General features: G+C 45.7%; 2 protein-coding genes across 3 annotated transcripts in view; one reads left to right on the top strand and one right to left on the bottom strand.

Moving 5' to 3' along the window:
• The window catches only part of LOC141729302 (uncharacterized), a 143,268-nt gene that overhangs the window by 21,978 nt on the left and 102,895 nt on the right, over nt 1-18,395 (top strand). The gene's annotated exons all lie outside the window — the stretch shown is intronic.
• The window catches only part of MDGA2 (MAM domain containing glycosylphosphatidylinositol anchor 2), a 220,308-nt gene that overhangs the window by 107,347 nt on the left and 94,566 nt on the right, over nt 1-18,395 (bottom strand). For both annotated transcript variants that reach the window (XM_074544152.1, XM_074544153.1), the window contains exons 4-5: nt 17,260-17,456; nt 11,640-11,772 (exon numbers count right to left, since the gene is read on the bottom strand). In XM_074544152.1, coding sequence (XP_074400253.1) covers nt 11,640-11,772; nt 17,260-17,456 — 330 coding nt within the window. The remainder of the gene's footprint in view (nt 1-11,639; nt 11,773-17,259; nt 17,457-18,395) is intronic.

Below are 18,395 nucleotides of genomic sequence, written 5' to 3'. Positions count from 1 at the left end.
GGGAGAGAGAGGTAAAGAGAGGGAAGGCAGGAGTGTGTGTCAGAACCCAGGAAATCCCTCTGGCTGCCCTGGAGGGTTCAACCCCCTGCCCAGGGGGCTCAGAGACCCTGGCACAGAGCCCCAGACCCCTGTGCCTTTGATTCAGCCCTTGGAAAAAACAATTACCAACCTTTATATGAAGAATTACCAGACAAGAGAGTTTAAGTAGAATAATGGTTAGTTTGTTCACAGGGTAAAAAATAGATTTTTGGGGTTTTTTAGAATGAGGGTTCAGGAGGCAAGATGAAGGAATTTGGGTGTGTCCAGCCTTTCTCCTTCTTCTTCTTGGCCCCCATCTTCTGCTGTGATGGTGGCATTTTTGGACTGGTTTAAGGTAGAAGCTCACTAACATAGGTGATAGGTATTGGGAAATTATGGTAAATAAAGTACACCAAGGTTTTAGTATAAAAAGATAACACCGCCTCTGAGGTGGCCAGTGTGCCATGGACTGACCTGTCAGACAGACCTCAGCAGCTCAGAGAAAGGATGTTATAGATGAGAAATAATAAACAACCTTGAGAACGAGAGCAAAAGAATCCTGACTCCTTCTTTGACTGCCCAGCTGGGAAAAAGAAACTTGTACACATCTTGGAGTCACTCTGACCAGGAGAGATTCTGAGAAGCGTGGTAAAGAGGATGAGAGAGCAAGGAAGAGTAAAAAGAGAGTGAAGTTCCCATAACAATACAATAAATCTTCTTCTGTGCTGAATATTCTAATTTTCACTAACCAATCCAGTACAAGATACAAATCCTATAGCATTTCCATACAGCCCATAGCAATCATTACATTACCACACTGTGTAATATTTTAAACCCTAAAAACTCCTCTTTGGCCCCTTCTGCCAAGCTGTAGGGTCTGCTCTGACCCTTGGGCCTGTCTGCAAGCAGAGGGTGTTGTTCCATCAAAAGGGGATCACCTTCAGCAGCCACACCATTGTTTTCCAGTTGTTCAGTAACTGAGGGATCTCAAAGCTTGCTTTCATTTCAATCTCACTTATAGTTTCCATATTCTCAAAATCTTTTGCCAGGCAATCATATTTATACAGCTTTCCTGTTTCTTCTTCCCCAGCATCACATCCCGGGATTTCAGAGCTGCCTGGGGAGCCAACAGCACTGGTGACAAAGTGCTCTTGGAATTATGGTGGGTCACAAAGCCCAGCCCTGCTGCTCCAGGCACTACCAGGAATTTAAATGGGAATTACATCCATTTCTGTGGCCGTGTGTTAAAGGCAAGCCAGGCACCAGTGGCAGATGGATGAAGATTGATTAGGAAATTAATAATTAATGGCTCCAACATAGCCCAGTCCTCACAAGGTGCTAAACCAGCAGGAAACACACCCTGGGCTTGATAAATGGCAGAGGCAGGGCTTTCTCAGACTGAGCACAAACCAAGCACTCTTTAGGCCATCATTAACACACTTAATTAGACCAGGCTGTCAATCACTTGGGCCACAGAAGCTGTGGCTGCTCCATCCTTGGAATGTTCCAGTTTTGATGGGTGCAACCTGATCCAGTTAGCAACGTGTCCCTGCCCTGCAGGGCGTGGAATGGGATAATCCTAAACCAGCAGGAAACACACCCGGGGCTTGATAAATGACAGGGGCAAGGCGTTCTCAGACTGAGCACAAACCAAGCCCTCCTTAAGTCATTGTTGACATGCTTTATTTGACCAGGCTGCCAAGCACTTGGGCCACAGAAGCTGTGGCTGCTCCATCCTTGGAATGTTCCAATTTCAATGGAGTTTGGAGCAGCCTGACCCAGTGCAAGGTGTCCCTGGCCTGCAGGGCATGGAATGGGATAACCCTAAACCAGCAGGAAACACACCCAGGGCTTGATAAATGACTGGGGCAAGGCTTTCTCAGACTGAACACAAAGCAAACACTCATTGAGTCGTCCTCAACACTTTTAATTAGACCAGGCTAATTAAGGCTAAGCACTTTGGACCAGAGAATCTGTATTTGCTCCACCCTTGGAATGTTCCAGGTTGCGTGAGTTTTGGAGCAACCTGCGAGAGCGCAAAGTTTCCCTGCCCTGCAGGGAACTGAGGCTGGGATCGCACAGGGAAGAAAATCCATCTGTCATTCTTGGAGCAGCCCGAAAAAATCCAGTGCCAACGTGTCATAATTACAGAGAGACAAATAGAGGTATTTAGGCTGGATGTATGGAATTGAGGAAATGTCACAATTGGCTTTAGGGATTACTGGAAATGCAGAAGAAACCCAATAATTTAATAGCAATATCAAAGTACAGGCAGCAAGTCATGTCCTTGACAAGGCTCTCAGCTGTGATGAATGGAAATGAAAGGACATTATTTCCTCCAGTTTGGGGCATTATTTGAAAGGCAGAACCGAAGTAATAGAACATAATTGAATTATATTTTTATATCCATTGCTGTGTGTGCATCCATTTCATTTACAGCCAGCATTTCTTGCAGGAACACAAAGCCAATATTGCTAACGAGACGCGCAGTGCTCAGAGAGGAAAGGTTTGAGCTCCCTGCCAGGCTGGAAGCAGCATTCCTGTAACTATTTACTCCAGAAAGTTCAAACAAGAGTGGGTTGGAATTCCCAGATTTCGAGTTAGAATCAGAAAATCACAGAATGGGATTGGGAGGGAGCTTAAAACTCATCTTGTTCCACCCCTGCCATGGCAGGGACAGCTCCCACTGTCCCAGGGTGTCCCAACGTCCAGCCTGGCCTTGGGCACTGCCAGGGATCCAGGGGCAGCCACAGCTGCTCTGGCAATTCCATCCCTGCCATGCTCACCCTCCCAGCCAGGGATTCCTTCCATAAATCCAACCTAACTCTCCCCTCCTTCATCTCCATTCCATGTCATCTTTTTTTTTTTTTTACTTTTATTTTACAGAGGAAAAATCAACATTTTGTTGCCCACCCTGCAATAGGGCAGGTGCTTACTTTTCATCATCAGGCCATCAAAAACCTCAAATTACCCCTAAAAAATATAAACCCAGGGAAAAATAAAAGAAAAAGAATCCTAAAACTGAACAAAAGATGAAAATCTCTCTTATATTTTTCTGTGTTCCTCCTCTGCTGCTGCTACAGAAAGATCCCAGTGGAAGTTGCACACCACGTGAAAAGAGGAAAAAATTCTTCAGCTAAACAGTTCCAGAGTTCTAGAACAGTTCAAGTTCAAAAAATTCATGTTTAGGCAAATAAAACGTATTTATCTTAATCTCATAATTTTTTTCACTTACTCTCTCATTTCTCCTATTTCCTTTTCCCTGCATTTAAATTTCCAGCACTTCCAGGTCAAGAAGAAATAAAGAGAAGCTTCTCAAATCCCAGATCTTTCAGGTGTGTGTCCTTTTTTTGACTTGATACATGGAATGACTGAGGTAAAATATTCCCAGAGCAGCTTTAAGCACTGCAGTTGCTTTAGGATCATCATGGAATGGTTCCTCATGGAATGGTTTGGGGTGGAAGAGACCTCAGAGATGATCTAATTCCAAATCCCCATGTCACAGGCAGGATTTAGGGTTTTCCCTGGCACACAGGAGAGATTTCCAGCTGGTAAAATACCTGGATCTGTTCTGGGACAAAGGGGTGGCTCCCCCCAGCCAGGGCAGGTGTCCCTTGATGGCCAGAGCCACCCTTGTCTGTGTCCCTGAACCTCCCCCTGGGGTCCCTGAGCAGTCACTGCTCCTGTCAGGGATTAAAAAGAATAAAAATCCTATTTTTCAGTCTGCCCTGAGCCTGTCCCTGAAATAAAGAGGCTTAAAGTTGAGGCAAGAGCAAGAGCATTTTGTCCGGGCACCCTGTCAAAAATGGAAAATTCTGAGGTTCAGGGGGCAGAGTGGGGAGTTACAGGATAGAAATAAAGGATGAAATTATCAGAGAGTTGTAAATTGGAATATCCTGAGTGGAAAAGATCCACAACGATCACAGAGCCCAGCCCCTGTCCCTGCCCAGACCCCCAACAATCCCACCCTGGGCATCCCTGGCAGCTCCTGGAGCTCGGGCTGTGCCCATTTCCTGGGCAGCCTGGGCAGTGCCAGCACCCTCTGGGGGAAGAACCATTCCTTAAAATCAAAAACTATAAATAAATATAACTATAAATCACATTTATGAAGGCTTTTCAGCTGAGCTCAGTGTTTACATGTTCCCATATATTCACACAAGCCAATCCGGGTATCCCATTCCTCAGTGGAATTTCCGTTTTCCCCCCTCCTCTAGAACTTTTCCAGAATCCCTCTGCTTTTCCAGCCGGGGGGCTGCAGCTCTACTGACTCACATCTTTATGCTCCTTTTTCTCAGGATTTCAGCTGCTCACAGTGACCCCAAGATGTGTACAAGTCTCCTTTCCCAGTCCTGCTGTCGAACAAAGAGTCAGGATTCCTCTGGTCTCATTCTCAAGGTTGTTTATTGTATCTTATCCATAAAATTCTTTCTCTGGCCTGCTGAGGTCTGTCCAGCAGATCAGACAGAGGCACACTGCCCACCCTCAGGGCAGTGTTATCTTTTTATACTAAAAACTACATGTACATTATTTACCATAACTTCCCAATATTTATCACCTATGTTAGACAGTGAGTTTCTACCTTAAACCATTCCAAAAGTGCCACCAGCACAGCAGAAGATGGAGGCCAAGAAGAAGAAGAAGAAGGACAGGACACACCCAGATCCCTCCATCTTGCCCCTTGAACCCCCATTCTAAAAACCCCCAAATTCTACATTTCCACCCTGTGACAAATTCACTATCATTCTACTTAAATTTTTTCTGGCTTGTAAATCCTCATATAAGGTGGGTAATTTTTTTCCAAGGGCTAAACCAAAGGCACAGGGGTCGTGGGCTCTGTGCCAAGGTCTCTGAGCTCCCTGGCAGGGTCTCAAGTCCTCCAGGACAGCCAGAGGAATTTCCTGGATTCCCACACCTTTTCTCCTGGATGCTTTTCCTCTCCCTTTCCCGGCACTTTGCTGCCTCGTGGGTGGGCTCCTGCTGCCGTTCATGCACAGCAGTGGCAGCGAGGATTCCAGCAGGAGGGAGGAGGTGGATCTCAGCTTTTCAAGGCACTTCCTCACTGCTTCTGCTCGGGACAGGCTACAAATCTCCCACACTAGAGGGATTCATTCCGTGGGGTGTAAGGGCCTAAATGAGGGATAGGGGGCTCCAGGGGCTCTCCAAATGCAGTTTATTGTATCCAAGATGTTCCAGCAGCCCAGGGCCGTGGGTGACAGAGCTGTGCCCACAGCTGTCAGCTCCAGCTGCAGGCAGCCCTGGAGTCTCCCATCCCTCATTCAGGCCCTGACTAATGGTGCCCCACGTTGGGCGCCACTGTAAGAGCCTGAATGAGGGATGTGGGGCTCCAGGGGCTCTCCAAATGCAGTTTATTGTACCCAAGGTGTCACAGCAGCCCAGGGCCGTGGGTGACAGAGCTGTGCCCACAGCTGTCAGCTCCAGCTGCAGGCAGCCCTGGACACCCTGAGTTTAGGTTCCAATGCATTACAGACTTTTCTGTGCTGAGCATCTTCATACAGCAGAACCAATCTATACCTTAACTGTTACCTATAGCCCATCATAACTGCTGTAATTACCATATTCATGTCACTGCTCTCCATCACTAACAGTCAGTGCATTGCAGTTTCAGCTAGAAGTTGTTTTTCAGTTTTCTTGCAGTGGAAAATTCTGAGACCTTTTCTGTATTTGCCACATTTGCTGTCTTGTTTGCCTGTGCTCTCTTTGTGCTTGGTAAAAACATCTTCTTGTTTGGGGTGGGTTTATCCTTTGCTGTAAGCCATAAACCCCTTCTAACCAACACACCCTTTGCCTCCTTGGTTATCCAGTGGGACTGGCTCAGCAATTCTTTTCTTCTATATCAAAACTTGCTTCCATCTCTATTCCTTCATCAGATTCTACATTCAAAAATCTTTCTGCCAAGCACACACATCTGTGAGACTTTCTTGTCAAACCTTCATCCTTCCCAGCAGTGGGGAATTGATCCAGAGGTGCTGAGGGAAGCGGGATCCTCCCTTTGGCAGCTTTAACCCATCGTGGAATTGCCCCTTCCCTGCTGAATTTAATCCATGCAGGATTAAATCCATCCCAGCCATGCCAAAGTCAGGCCTGCAAGCCGAGGCCGTGGATCCAAGAGCCCCTAGAGCACAATTCCTGCTTTCCAAAAATAGAAGGGATGAGTTGTTCCTCAATTCCCTGACTGCAGCTCTGCCTCAACAGCTCCAGACACCTCAGCCCAGCCCTGCTGCAACAGCAACATCCTAATTAGTGGATTCAGGATGGCTGCCTAACGAGGAGCTGCCAAGGAGGGACCCTCAGGTTTCTGGAGGACACAGGAACAAACATCAGCAATGTGCTCGGGAAAAGGGAGTGGGATCCAGGGATGTATGAAAAGGGAATTTTTTGGGAATGCAGGGGAGCAGCTCTGGTTGGACCTGGTGTTTGTGGGGCTGGGAATGTGGAGAACTCTGCATTCCCACAGGGCTGAGCTTCTCCAAGGAGATCAGCAGGACTTGGGGACACTGAGATGATGTGAGCCCCAGGGAATAAAGGAAATGTTCTTCATACACTCATGGAATTGTTGGGGTTGGAAAACACCTCTAAGACATTGAGTCCAACCATTCCTGCCAAGGCCTGACCTTGTCCCCAGGTGTCACATCCACAGGGATTTAAATCCCTCCAGGGATGGGCACTCCAAACCTCCCTGGGCAGCTGTGCCAGGGCTGGGGAACCCTTTCCATGAAGGAATTTAGCCAAAATCCAACCTGGGCCTCCCTGGGTGACACTTGAGGTCATTTCCTCTGATCCTGGAGGATTTTACATGGAAAATGGGAACCCGACCCCCCCGGCTGTGCCCTCCTGGCAGGAGCTGTGCAGAGCCACAAGGGCCCCTGGGCCTGCTTTGCTCCAGGTGAGCCCTGCCCGGCTCCCTCAGGGATTCTGCAGCCCCTGCCCGGCTCCCTCAGGGATTCTGCAGCCCCTGCCCAGCTCCTCAGGGATTCCTGAAACAAGACACTCACACTCCAACAGGGAAAATCCTGCTGGAAAAGGAAAGAGGGAAAGGGAAAGAGGGAAAAGGAAAAAGGGAAAAGGAAAGAGGACAATTCCTCATTCCATGCCAGGACTACATTCCCTGTGAGGCCTGCAGAGAGCCAAAACCAGCCAGGATAACCGGATTGGTACGGCAAGGTTTAGACATAATAAGGAACAGGACTGGGGGATCACTTGGGATCCTTTCCAGATTTATTTCTTATTATTCCTTTTTGCTAAGGAATTATCCTGGAAAAGCTGTGGCTGCCCCTGGATCCCTGGAAATGTTCAAGGCCAGGATGGACACTGGGTCTTGGAACACCCTGGGACAGTGGGAGGTGTCCCTGCCCGTGGAACTGGGTGGGATTTAAGCTCCTTCCATCCCAAACCCTTCTGAGATTCCATAAAATCCTCCACCTGCAGTGCTCAGCTTGGAGCACCATCAGGATTTCCAGCCCCTTTCATGCAGATCCCAGTCACCTCCCCCCAGGAATGCCAGGAAATGTGAAGAGAAATATTTTTTCCACCTTCCATGATTCCCTTTGCAGTGCATTGTCTGACTGACGGGAAACAAAGCAAGTTTATCATGACAGGCTTCAGCCTAATCGAGGGATTAAAAGTGAATTAAGCCTTTTTTAATTTGTCTCCCACCACATGCCCCAGACAGAGCAGCAGCTTCAGCTGTGATTTCAATGAGCTGTGGCAGGCAGCTGAAAAATCACGGATTGAAAGACTCATCTTGCTCAGGAAAAGTTCCTGGGCTGGTTTATTTTCTCCTGGAAGCTGCCACAGCTCAGCCTTAATTTATGGATTAATGATCACCTGCACTAAACTGGCTGCTAATAGACAAAGTAATATCATTTCCAAATGAATCAGTGCCACCCAAGCTGCTTTGTGGAGCGAGATAAAAGCCTGATTTGCCTTTCCTCAATCATTTTACAGGAGCTATTCTGAGGAGCCCAGAATTCCCGTGGTTTTCTGGGTAAATATCCTGCTTTTTCTCTGGCATTTTGAAACAATGAACGCTCTTGAAAAGCTCCATTCAGGTTATTCTTAGCTCGGAGTGTTGCATGTGCCATTCAGCAGGAGCTGGGGGTAAAATTCCCTTTTTTTAGTGCCTCCCATGAAAACTGGTGACACCATCAGCTGTCAGTAATTCCTCTTTGACACTCAGCTGAGCTGGGCTTGGAACAGCAGATCCAGAGATTTCTGCACGAGGAAGAATTTGCTGCTGCTCAGAGAAACCTGAGCAAAGCACCGTGTAGGTGAAGGCAGAGAGAATCCCAAAATCATGGAATGGTTTGGGATGGACGGGGCTTAAATCCCATCCCATCCCATCCCATCCCATCCCATCCCATCCCATCCCATCCCATCCCATCCCATCCCATCCCATCCCAGCCCTGTCATGGGGCTGCTTCCATTCAAATTTCTCATCTATTAAGAATTTTGCAGATTAATTGCAGCCTTTAGACACAAAATCAGCCTCAACAAGCCCCTCTACCTTCAGCTTCAAATTTTTGTTTTTGATTGTCACCTTGGGCTTTGGCCTGTGCACGGTGACTCCTCCGGGGTGACCTCAGCTGCTCCATTTTCAGGACCCACTTTGGGTTTTGGGGCAGGTTTTGTCTTTTAAACTGGTTTGTGCTGGAAAAACGAAATGTTTTTGCCTGAAAAGTGAGGTCACAGAGTTGAAGGAGGGGGCTGAGGATGCAGGGTCTCATGGAACAGCTGGAGAGAGGAGATTGTCCCCCTCTGTCCTGTCCTTGGGAGATTCCACCTGGGAAACTCCAGCTCCCAGCACAAGAAAGTTGTGGCTTTGCTGGAGTGATCCAGAGGAATCCACGGAGCTGCTCCAAGGGCTGGAGCTGCTCTGGAGCCAGGCTGGGAGAGCTGGGAATGTTCCCCAGAGAGGAGAAGGCTCCAGGGAGAGCTCAGAGCCCCTGGCAGGGCCTGAAGGGACTCCAGGAGAGCTGGAGAGGGACTGGGGACAAGGGATGGAGGGACAGGAGCCAGGGAATGGCTCCCAGTGCCAGAGGGCAGGGATGGATGGGAGATTGGGAATTGGGAATTCCTGGCTGGGCTGGAATTGCCAGAGCAGCTGTGGCTGCCCCTGGATCCCTGGCAGTGCCCAAGGCCAGGCTGGACACTGGGACACCCTGGGACAGTGGGAGGTGTCCCTGCCATGGCAGGGGTGGCACTGGGTGGGATTTAAGATCCAATCCAAACCATTCCATGATTCCATCAAATGCAGAACAGCCAAATTCCCCCATTCTGATCCCACCAAGTGCAGCTGAATTAAACACAGAACCACAGCAGTGACAATAAATCTGGGACTTCCTTGCACCTCTCAGATATTCCTGGCTCTCCATCCCATCCCTCCAGCTTCCAATTAAATCCCATGGACAGGACAGGACTGAAACAGCTTCAACTTCAGGCTCTGATTTTCATTACTTTGGATTTATCCTGGATTCCTCTGGATTTACAATTTCTCTAATTTCTCCCAAGTTACAGCAGGTGAAGTTCAACTGAAGAACTTCTGTGAGGTGAAGTTTTATTAAATGAGCGAAGTCCTCCCCACCTCAGTCCCTGTCCTTAATGAGCTCCTGCATTAATCACTTTTCACATCTAATCCTACCCTTGAAGCTTGTGATCAAATTCCTCATGGAAAAGAGAGAATCTTTGCTATTTTCCAGGCTTGTTTACTTGGGAAATTACTCCAGAAAAGACATCTTTCTCCCCAAATAACCATGACACATGTAAGGTGGCAATAATTTCTTCTTTTGGCAAAATTCTTTTGGCAATGAGAGTTTGCTGCTCCCCAAGTGCTGGAACATCAATTTTTTTTTTAAGATGAGGCTCAACACGAACTGAGACTCTGCTGGCTCCAACAGCAAAGTAATTCCAAGGAAAAATGGGAGCAGGATCAATTCCCACACTCTCTTGCTGTGGATGAGGGTCAGGAGTTGCTCCCAACTCCCAAACCGACCTCTCATGGAAAGGATTCTCCTGCCAGGAAAGCAGAGCTCCTCATCAAGTTCAAACCTCACTTCAGGATATTTTTTTTCCCCCTGGAAAAATTTATGGGAGTGTAAATTAAGGCCTTTCAAGTAATTTTCCTGGATATCTTTGGAGAAAACCGTAATTCCTGGTGCAGCTGATTTCAGGGGTTGTGGACAGCAGTGGGAAACCACAGCTCTGCTGTCCAAATCAGCAATTCCAAAAAAGCTGGGGGAAACTCCTTAGAATAAAGCCCTGAGGATGGGAATGATGGGAAATATGGAAGTGCAAATAAAATTCCTTGTTGATCCCAGCCATGCTCAGCATTTTAATTTTGTGTTCATGTTCTTCCTGATGTCAGACACAAATTATTAAGACCCAACCCCCACCCTAATCTAACCTGAAGTCTCCAAATGTTCCAACACTTCCTGTGGAATTGTTATCCAAAGCACATTCCCCTGAAATTCCTGATTAGTCAGAAATCCAAGCTCAGTTTGGCTCTTTGGTGGGAGGTTCAGAAACCATTTCAGACACGTCCTGTGCTGATCCTGGACATGCAGCCTTTAGGAGAGGTAAAATATGGGATTTCCATCCTCCCCCAGCATTCCCAAGTGCATTTCTTGGGATTGACCGTGGAGTTACAGCCACAACGAGAGGGAGAGATGCAACTGACTGATCCATAGGGGATGAGCCCAAAAACCAGAATAAATTCACAACAAATTCCAAAAATAGAAACAACTTTTCCACAAATTCTACCTAAAGGCTCAGAGACTTTCCCACAAAAGGATTTCAACACAACCCCTTGGGTATTTCCACTTGGAACAATTAAATCCGAAAGGAAACATTTTGGTTGGAATCAATGAAGGAATTGATGTTTAGGTCGATGTAAGAAAAGGTCAAATCAATCCCTGCAATCAATGCCAGAGCAGAGAAAGGTTGGGGTTTTCCCATGAAATATTTTGTGGAATAAAAATTCTAAAGTTTCAACAGCTCAGGGAAGACAAGGAACTCCTGGAGGGATTCCAGAGGTGATGGAGCTGCTCCATGGAGCCCCTCTGCCCTGGAGCCAGGCTGGGAGAGCTGGGAATGTTCCCCTGGAGAGGAGAAGGCTCCAGGGAGAGCTCAGAGCCCCTGGCAGGGCCTGAAGGGACTCCAGGAGAGCTGGAGAGGGACTGGGGACAAGGGATGGAGGGACAGGAGCCAGGGAATGGCTTTTAGGTGGAAAAGGGGTGATTTAGCTGGGATATTGGGAAGGAATTCCTGGCTGGAGTGACCAGGACAAGGGGGAATGGCTTTAAGCTGGAAGAGGACAGATTTAGATGGGATATCAGGAAGGAATTCCTGTCTGGGAGGGTGGGAGGTGCCAGGCTGGAATTGCCAGAGCAGCTGTGGCTGCCCCTGGATCCCTGGATAGCCAAGACCAGGCTGGACACTGGGGCTTGGATCACCTGGGATAATGGAAGCTGTCCCTGCCCATGGAAGGGGTGGGAATGAGATGGACTTCAAGGTTCTTCCCATCCAAACCGTTCCAGGATTCCCTGTAAGAACCCCAGATTCCAGAGCTGAGTGCAGCCAGGGCAGGAGGTGCTGCTGGGACTCACCAGTCTTGTTGGAGAGGCGGAAGGACACCATTTTATCCGGGATGCTGCAGACATTCCGCACCGAGGCGATGCAGCTGTAGTTGGCGTAGTCCTGAGGTCGCAGATTCTTCAGCTTCAGGATCTTGGTTTCTCCCTGGAAAAGGAGGAGAGAACGTCAGGAAGGGGCAGAGGAAAAAAGGATATGGATCTGGGATTTCCATCCTCCTCCAGCATTCCCAAGTGGGTTTCTTGGGATTGACCCCGGATGTTACATCCACAGGTGTCACTGTCACATTTTCTGAAAAATCCTTTCACCAGGATTTCTTCTTCTGGGAAGCTGAGAAGTCTCAGAGAAAAAGGAAAACAATATTATGTCATTTATTTCTCCTGTGTTTTGCTGCTTTGGAATGTGGTTGGAGATTGTTTATCCAACATGTGAATTGTTTTGACTTAATGACCAATCACCATCCAGCTGTGTCAGGACTCTGGAAGAGGTCACGAGTTTTTCATTATTACCTTGTTAAGCCTTCTGTCTGTATCCTCTCTCTGTTCTTTAGTATAGTTCTAGTATAGCATTCTTTAATATAATATAACACCATAAAATAATAAATTAACCTTCTAAGAACATGGAGTCAGAGTCATCATTTCCTTCCTGCCGCAAAAGACCCTGAAAATACCACACACAAAATACAACAGGACTGGTCCAGAAGGGATGACCCTAAAAAAAGGAGTAAATTCACAAGAAATTCCACAAAATGGAAAGAGTTTTTCCAAGGATTCTACCTAAAGGCTTCGATATCCTCCCCCAAAGGATTTCAAAGGATATGGGGAATATCAACACTGAAAAGTGAGGGGGAAATTGCTCTGATGGAGTCCCTCAAGTGGCAAATTGTTCAGGATAATTTATTATAAGGTACAATTTCCATGAAGAAAAAAATCTCAAGGTACAAAATTCCTCATGCTTTCCTTTAAAAATGAAGAGCTGATGGATTCTATTTTTAGCCATGGAGCAGGGAGCTGAAAGGGACATGGAATGTCAAATTTCTTTCCAAAATGGAAAGCAGAAAATAGGGAAATGGGAAACATGAGATCTCCCCTGCAAAGTTCCAAAATAAAAATGTGGGAATTGCTCATTATCCAGTGTCCCAATAAATCTAAACAACTTGAATATTGGCACAGCCTTAGGAAGATATGGAATTATTTTTAACAATATCAGTGGATAACCTGCTTAGGAATGTCTAGGGAAAATATGGAAGTTTGAGAAAATGTATGTATAAAAATGGGAAAAAAATAAATCCAAATAAAAATACAGGTGAGCAGGGAAGAAAGGCAACAGTCCTTGAAATTTTGGAGAGATTTTGAGAATGTTGGGATTTAAATGATTTCCATGGACAACCAATCCCATGGAAACGATGGGATTAAAATGAAGCCCATTGCAAGGTCAAGCCTTGGAAAAGCTGATCCTAAAAATCAAATTCCTGCTTTAGGAGGTTTCTTTGGAATTGGGAAGGGCCTGGGAAGGCATTGCCTTAGAAACACATGGACATGGATAAACTGCCCAGGAATGTCTAGGGAAAATAAGGATATTTGAGGAAATGAAAGTACAGAACTGGGAAAAAAAAATAAATCCATCAAAAAGATACAGCTGAGCAGGAAAGAAAAGAAAGAGTCCTTGAAATCTTGGAGACACTTTGAGAATATTGGGATTTAAGTGGTTTCTTTGTACAACCAATCCCATGGAAATGATGGGATTAAAATGAAGCCCATTGCAAGGTCAAGCCTTGGAAAAGCTGATCCTAAAAATCAAATTCCTGCTTTAGGAGGTTTCTTTGGAATTGGCAAGGGCCTGGGAAGACACAGCCTTAGGAAGATATGGGCGTGGATAAACTGCCCAGGAATGTCTAGGAAAAATAAGGATATTTGAGAAAATGAAGGTACAGAACTGGGAAAAAAAAAAAAATAAATCCATCAAAAAGATACAGCTGAGCAGGAAAGAAAAGAAACAGTCCTTGAAATCTTGGAGACACTTTGAGAATATTGGGATTTAAGTGGTTTCTTTGTACAACCAATCCCATGGAAATTATGGGATTAAAATGAAGCCCATTGCGAGGCTAAGGCTATTGGAAAAGCTGCTCCTAAAGATCAAATTCCTGCTTTAGGAGGTTTCTCTGGAGTTGGGAAAGTCCTGGAAAGACACAGCCTTAGGAAGACATGGGCGAGGATAAACTGCCCAGGAATGTCTAGGAAAAATAAGGATATTTCAGAAAATTAATGTACAGAACTGGGAAAAAAACAAATCCATCAAAAAGATACAGCTGAGCAGGAAAGAAAAGAAGCAGCCCTTGAAATTGTGCAGAGATTTTGGGAATATTGGGATTTAAATGGTTTCTATGGACAAACAATCCCATGGAAATGATGAGATTGAAATTAAGCCTTGGAAAGGCTGCTCCTAAGGATCAAATTCCTGCTTTAGGAGGTTTTTCTGAAATAGGGAAGGGCCTGATCCAGGCTGCCAAAGGCACTGAGTTCTGGAAGCATGGAGCATCTTCATCCCAGCATTCCCTCCTTAGCTCCAGGTTGAACTTGGGCTGAACTCCCGATGGAATTCTGGATGCTGTCCCCAGCTCGCAGAGGTTTATAAAAAATGTACATATTTTCCTCACTGGTTGGGATAATTAGTCTAATTATGTCTAATTGCATAATTATCGTAAATACAGCAAATTTAATCTCGTGCTCAGGCTGAGCAATTCCAATGAGTGACGAGGAGGATGAGAACTGTCAGGGAAAAAATCTCCATTGAGGTTTGGGATTTGGGAAGTTCATTTTCACTACACTTTGTGGTTGAGGACGGACAGATTTGCTCTGTTTGTCCCCCCATGGGTGCTGGAACAAGTGGCTGATGGTTCCTGATTGACTGGAAAAAGCCAATCATATTAATTTATTTGGATTTGCCCAGTTTTCCAAGTGCCTGCTGTGATTTAATTGCTGACTGGATTTTGGGATCATCCCAGAGTATGGGCAAAAAGGGAAAGAGGGGGGATTCTGCCCCTCTGCCCTGCTCAGGTGAGACCCCCACCTGCAGAGCTGCTCCAGCTCTGGGGACAGAGCAGGACATGGAGCTGCTGGAGAGATCCAGAGGAATCCATGGAATTGCTCTAAGGGCTGGTGCCCTTCTGGAGCCAGGATGGGAATTTTCCTGGAGAGGAGAAGGCTCCAGGGAGAGGTGAGGGTACCTGAAGGGGCTCCAGGAGAGCTGCAGAGGGACTGGGGACAGGGATGGAGGGACAGGAGCCAGGGAATGGCTCCCAGTGCCAGAGGGCAGGGATGGGTGGGAGATTGGGAATTGGGAATTCCTGGCTGGGCTGGAATTGCCAGAGCAGCTGTGGCTGCCCCTGGATCCCTGGCAGTGCCCAAGGCCAGGCTGGACATTGGGGCTGGGTTAGATTCCCAGCCAGTTAGATTCCCAGGGTTGGGATTCCTGGGTTAGAAAGGGATGAGCTTTAAGGTCCCTTCCCACCCAAAGCATTCCAGGATTCTGTGTTTACCAGAATAATAAAAGCATCATCATAAAACCTCTTTTTAGAGGGTAAAAAACCTGAGAAATTTTTTTTCCCCTTTCCATTCCATTTCACTTTCAGATTAAAATTCAACTTCAGAACCCTCAAGAAAAACATTCCCTCTCAAAATTCCCAAGTCCTGATCCTCTGAAGCCAAATCCCCTCTGTCCCTCTTCCCATCAGCTCTCCCTGTTTGCATCCCTACCATGAAATGAACTAATTAAGCAGAAGATGTTGATGACTCTTGAACCTTTAATTACATCTTTTCCTCTCATAAACACAGAGCAGATCTTGCCTGCACGGATCCAGGCCATGCTAATTCCAGCTGCCCTCCAATAACTGGAGAAAGGTTATGGATAAGATTGGAATATCACCAGGACAATCTGATTTATTCATTAATTAAACCCACAACGAGATTTTAGGAAGTATGATCTTAATAACCTAAAAAAAAGAATCTAATTTCATGGGACACATTTTAGTAGATGAATTCTTAGATTTTAGGGAAGGCAATCCTCAGCATTTCCATTATGAAATATAAAATATAAAAAAAAAATCCACTTTCCCTTTTTAATTAAAACATTTCAAAACTCCAGTTTACACTCGAGTCCAAGCAAAGCCCCAGATTTGCTAAACTGAGTCTGTTCATGTTAAATTAAATATAATCTTATTACATTTAGGACACCAGTAACTTGGCTTTGTGATTTAATTCCCATCTCTGCAAGGTTCCGGGCTCCACATTTCTCCGGAAAACACAGAGCTGTTGGAGCAATATAAAGCTGTCAAGTACAATAAAAAGCCACAAATGAAGGTGCTCTCAAATCATTAACTGAAAATTATTTATGAAAGTCGCAGTTGCTTTCTGCTCTGAACACCAAATTACCAAGCAGTTTTCACCTCTGTCTTTCCTTGTTATTCCTTCAGATTTTCCAAACCAATTTTTTCCCTTTTTATATTTTTTTTTCTTCAAACACCATCCCACACTTTTGGCCACAGACAATGGGATTTGCCACCTTTTTTCATCCTGCCTCGGTGCAAATGTGTACGAGATAAATTAATCTCAGCTTATCTGACAGAGCCAGGATTCCTTCGGGGCTGGGAATGGGAGCAGGAACACTTTGGAAAAGGTTTTATTTCCTTTTTTGACACCTCATTTTTAAGGGGGGGAATTGTGAAATGAAACCTTATATTTAAAGATAAGAGAGGCAGGAAAAAAGGAGTATAAAAACCGACATGGGGAGCTCCCACAGAGTCGAGAATCATGGAAATTTTAAGGTAGATCATTAACTCCAAGATCATTAATTCCAACCCTCAGCTGCCACCATCTCCTCCATGAATCCATGTCCTCAAGAGCCACATCCACACTTGGTTTTTGAGCACTTCCAGGGATGGAGACTCCGCCCCTCTAATGGGCAGTCTGTACCTCTTCCATAAAGAAATTTTTTCCTAAAATTTAATCTACGTGAAGAGATTTTTAAGGATGTAATTTAGGCTAAGCGTAGAATCACTGAGTTGGGTTGTGAAGGATGAAGAAATAGGAATCAAAACAGAAGTTTGGGCTTGCAGAATCCAATAAAAATCACTTTTAAAGGCCTCCTGTAGATATCACTCCCCCATTATTTAATAATTAATATTTTTACAAAAATCTTCATCTTCCAGGGATGGAGACTCCACCCCTCTTCTGTGCAGCCTGCACCTCTTCCATAAAGAAATTTTCCCTAAAATTTAATCTGCATGAAGAGACTTTTAAGGCTGTAATTTAGTCTGAGTGCAGAATTGCTGAGTTGCATTAGGAAGGATGAGGAAATGGGAATCAGAAATTTGGGCTTTCAGGATCCAATAAAAATCCCTTTAAAAGGCCTGCTGTCAATATCACTCCCCCATCATTAAATAATTCACATTTTTACAAAATCCTAATGTATTTTATGCCAGCAAATCTATTAACAACACCCAGGAGCATTTGGGTGGGGCATCACCATCTGGAGGCCATCCCCAGTTCCCCACCCCACAAAGCCAGCAGGCAGATCCCGTTAGGAAGCCTCAAGATGGGGAAAAAAAAAAAAAAAATTCCCATATTTTAGCCCTACCTGGGTAAAGAAGGGCTCGTAGATCTCCACTCCCTTGTCGGAGCCCTGCAGCAGCACCTCCTGGCCGCGGCGCCAGCTGTAGCGCACGGGCGGGTTGGAGTTGGCCACGCACCTGAGGAACACGGTCTTCTCATAATAAAACTGCTCCTTGGCTTCCCCGATGCTCTGGTGGACCGTGACTATGGGATCATCCAAATCTGGGAAAAAAAAAAAAAAAACAGGCAGGGAAAAGCAAGTTTAAGCCAGGCTTTAGTCGACTCAATGACAACGCGGAGGCAGGAATTTCCCGCGACGCCTCATAACTAGTCATGGGTGAAACAGAGACAAAACAGCACGAAAAGCCCCAGATTTTAGGAATTTTGCAGCAAAAGTAAGGTTTAGGATTTATTTCCTTCTCCCCAACTGGATTTCCTTCAACACTCACATTTTTAGGCAGAACAACGCAGCCAATCTCATGCAAATGTCAATCATATTTCTATTATAGTGCGATGATTACCGCGGTTTCGTCTGGTTCGCAGCTTTACTCCTTGTTTCTTCTAACTCTTTTCCACAAAATTATAAAGCTTTGGCAATAAATAGACAGCCTGATTTGCATCCAAATGGCAGGATCCAGGAGTCCATGGATCATGTGCACGCAGCTGTTTGCTTTTAAAGCTGCAATTTAAGGCAGCAATTTAATGCAGATTCCCTGCTTTTAGTTACAGGCATTTAACTTCCAGCAGGTAAATTCATCCCGGGCTTTGGAACACATTTCTCTTGATTAAAATACAGATATCGGATAATTACTCCCACTGAAGCAGCTCCAAGAAAATGAGATGCCCACAACGAGGAATTGGCTTCCACAAGGAATAAAAACACAATAGCCCTTGGAATATGAGGATATCAAAGTAATTAATTTGGGTTTTATCCCACCAGGAAAAAAAAAAGATTCCTGGTCTGGGGTTTTTCTGAGCTTTGTCTGGAGGGACAATTTTTATTGAGGAAGGAAAGAAATGAAACAAGGAAAAGCAAGGAAAGCAAGGGATGTTTTCGCTAAGTACTGGTTAAAAACACACAACTTCCAAATGGCCACTCTCACAGCCAGGAATTCCTTCCTAATATCCCATCAGTCCTGGCTCCCTCCCAGTGGGAAGGTA

This window comes from Zonotrichia albicollis, chromosome 6 (genome assembly GCF_047830755.1).
Source record: "Zonotrichia albicollis isolate bZonAlb1 chromosome 6, bZonAlb1.hap1, whole genome shotgun sequence".
In the NCBI taxonomy this organism is placed as follows: Eukaryota; Metazoa; Chordata; class Aves; order Passeriformes; family Passerellidae; genus Zonotrichia; species Zonotrichia albicollis.
This window is presented reverse-complemented; position numbering and strand designations above follow the sequence as displayed.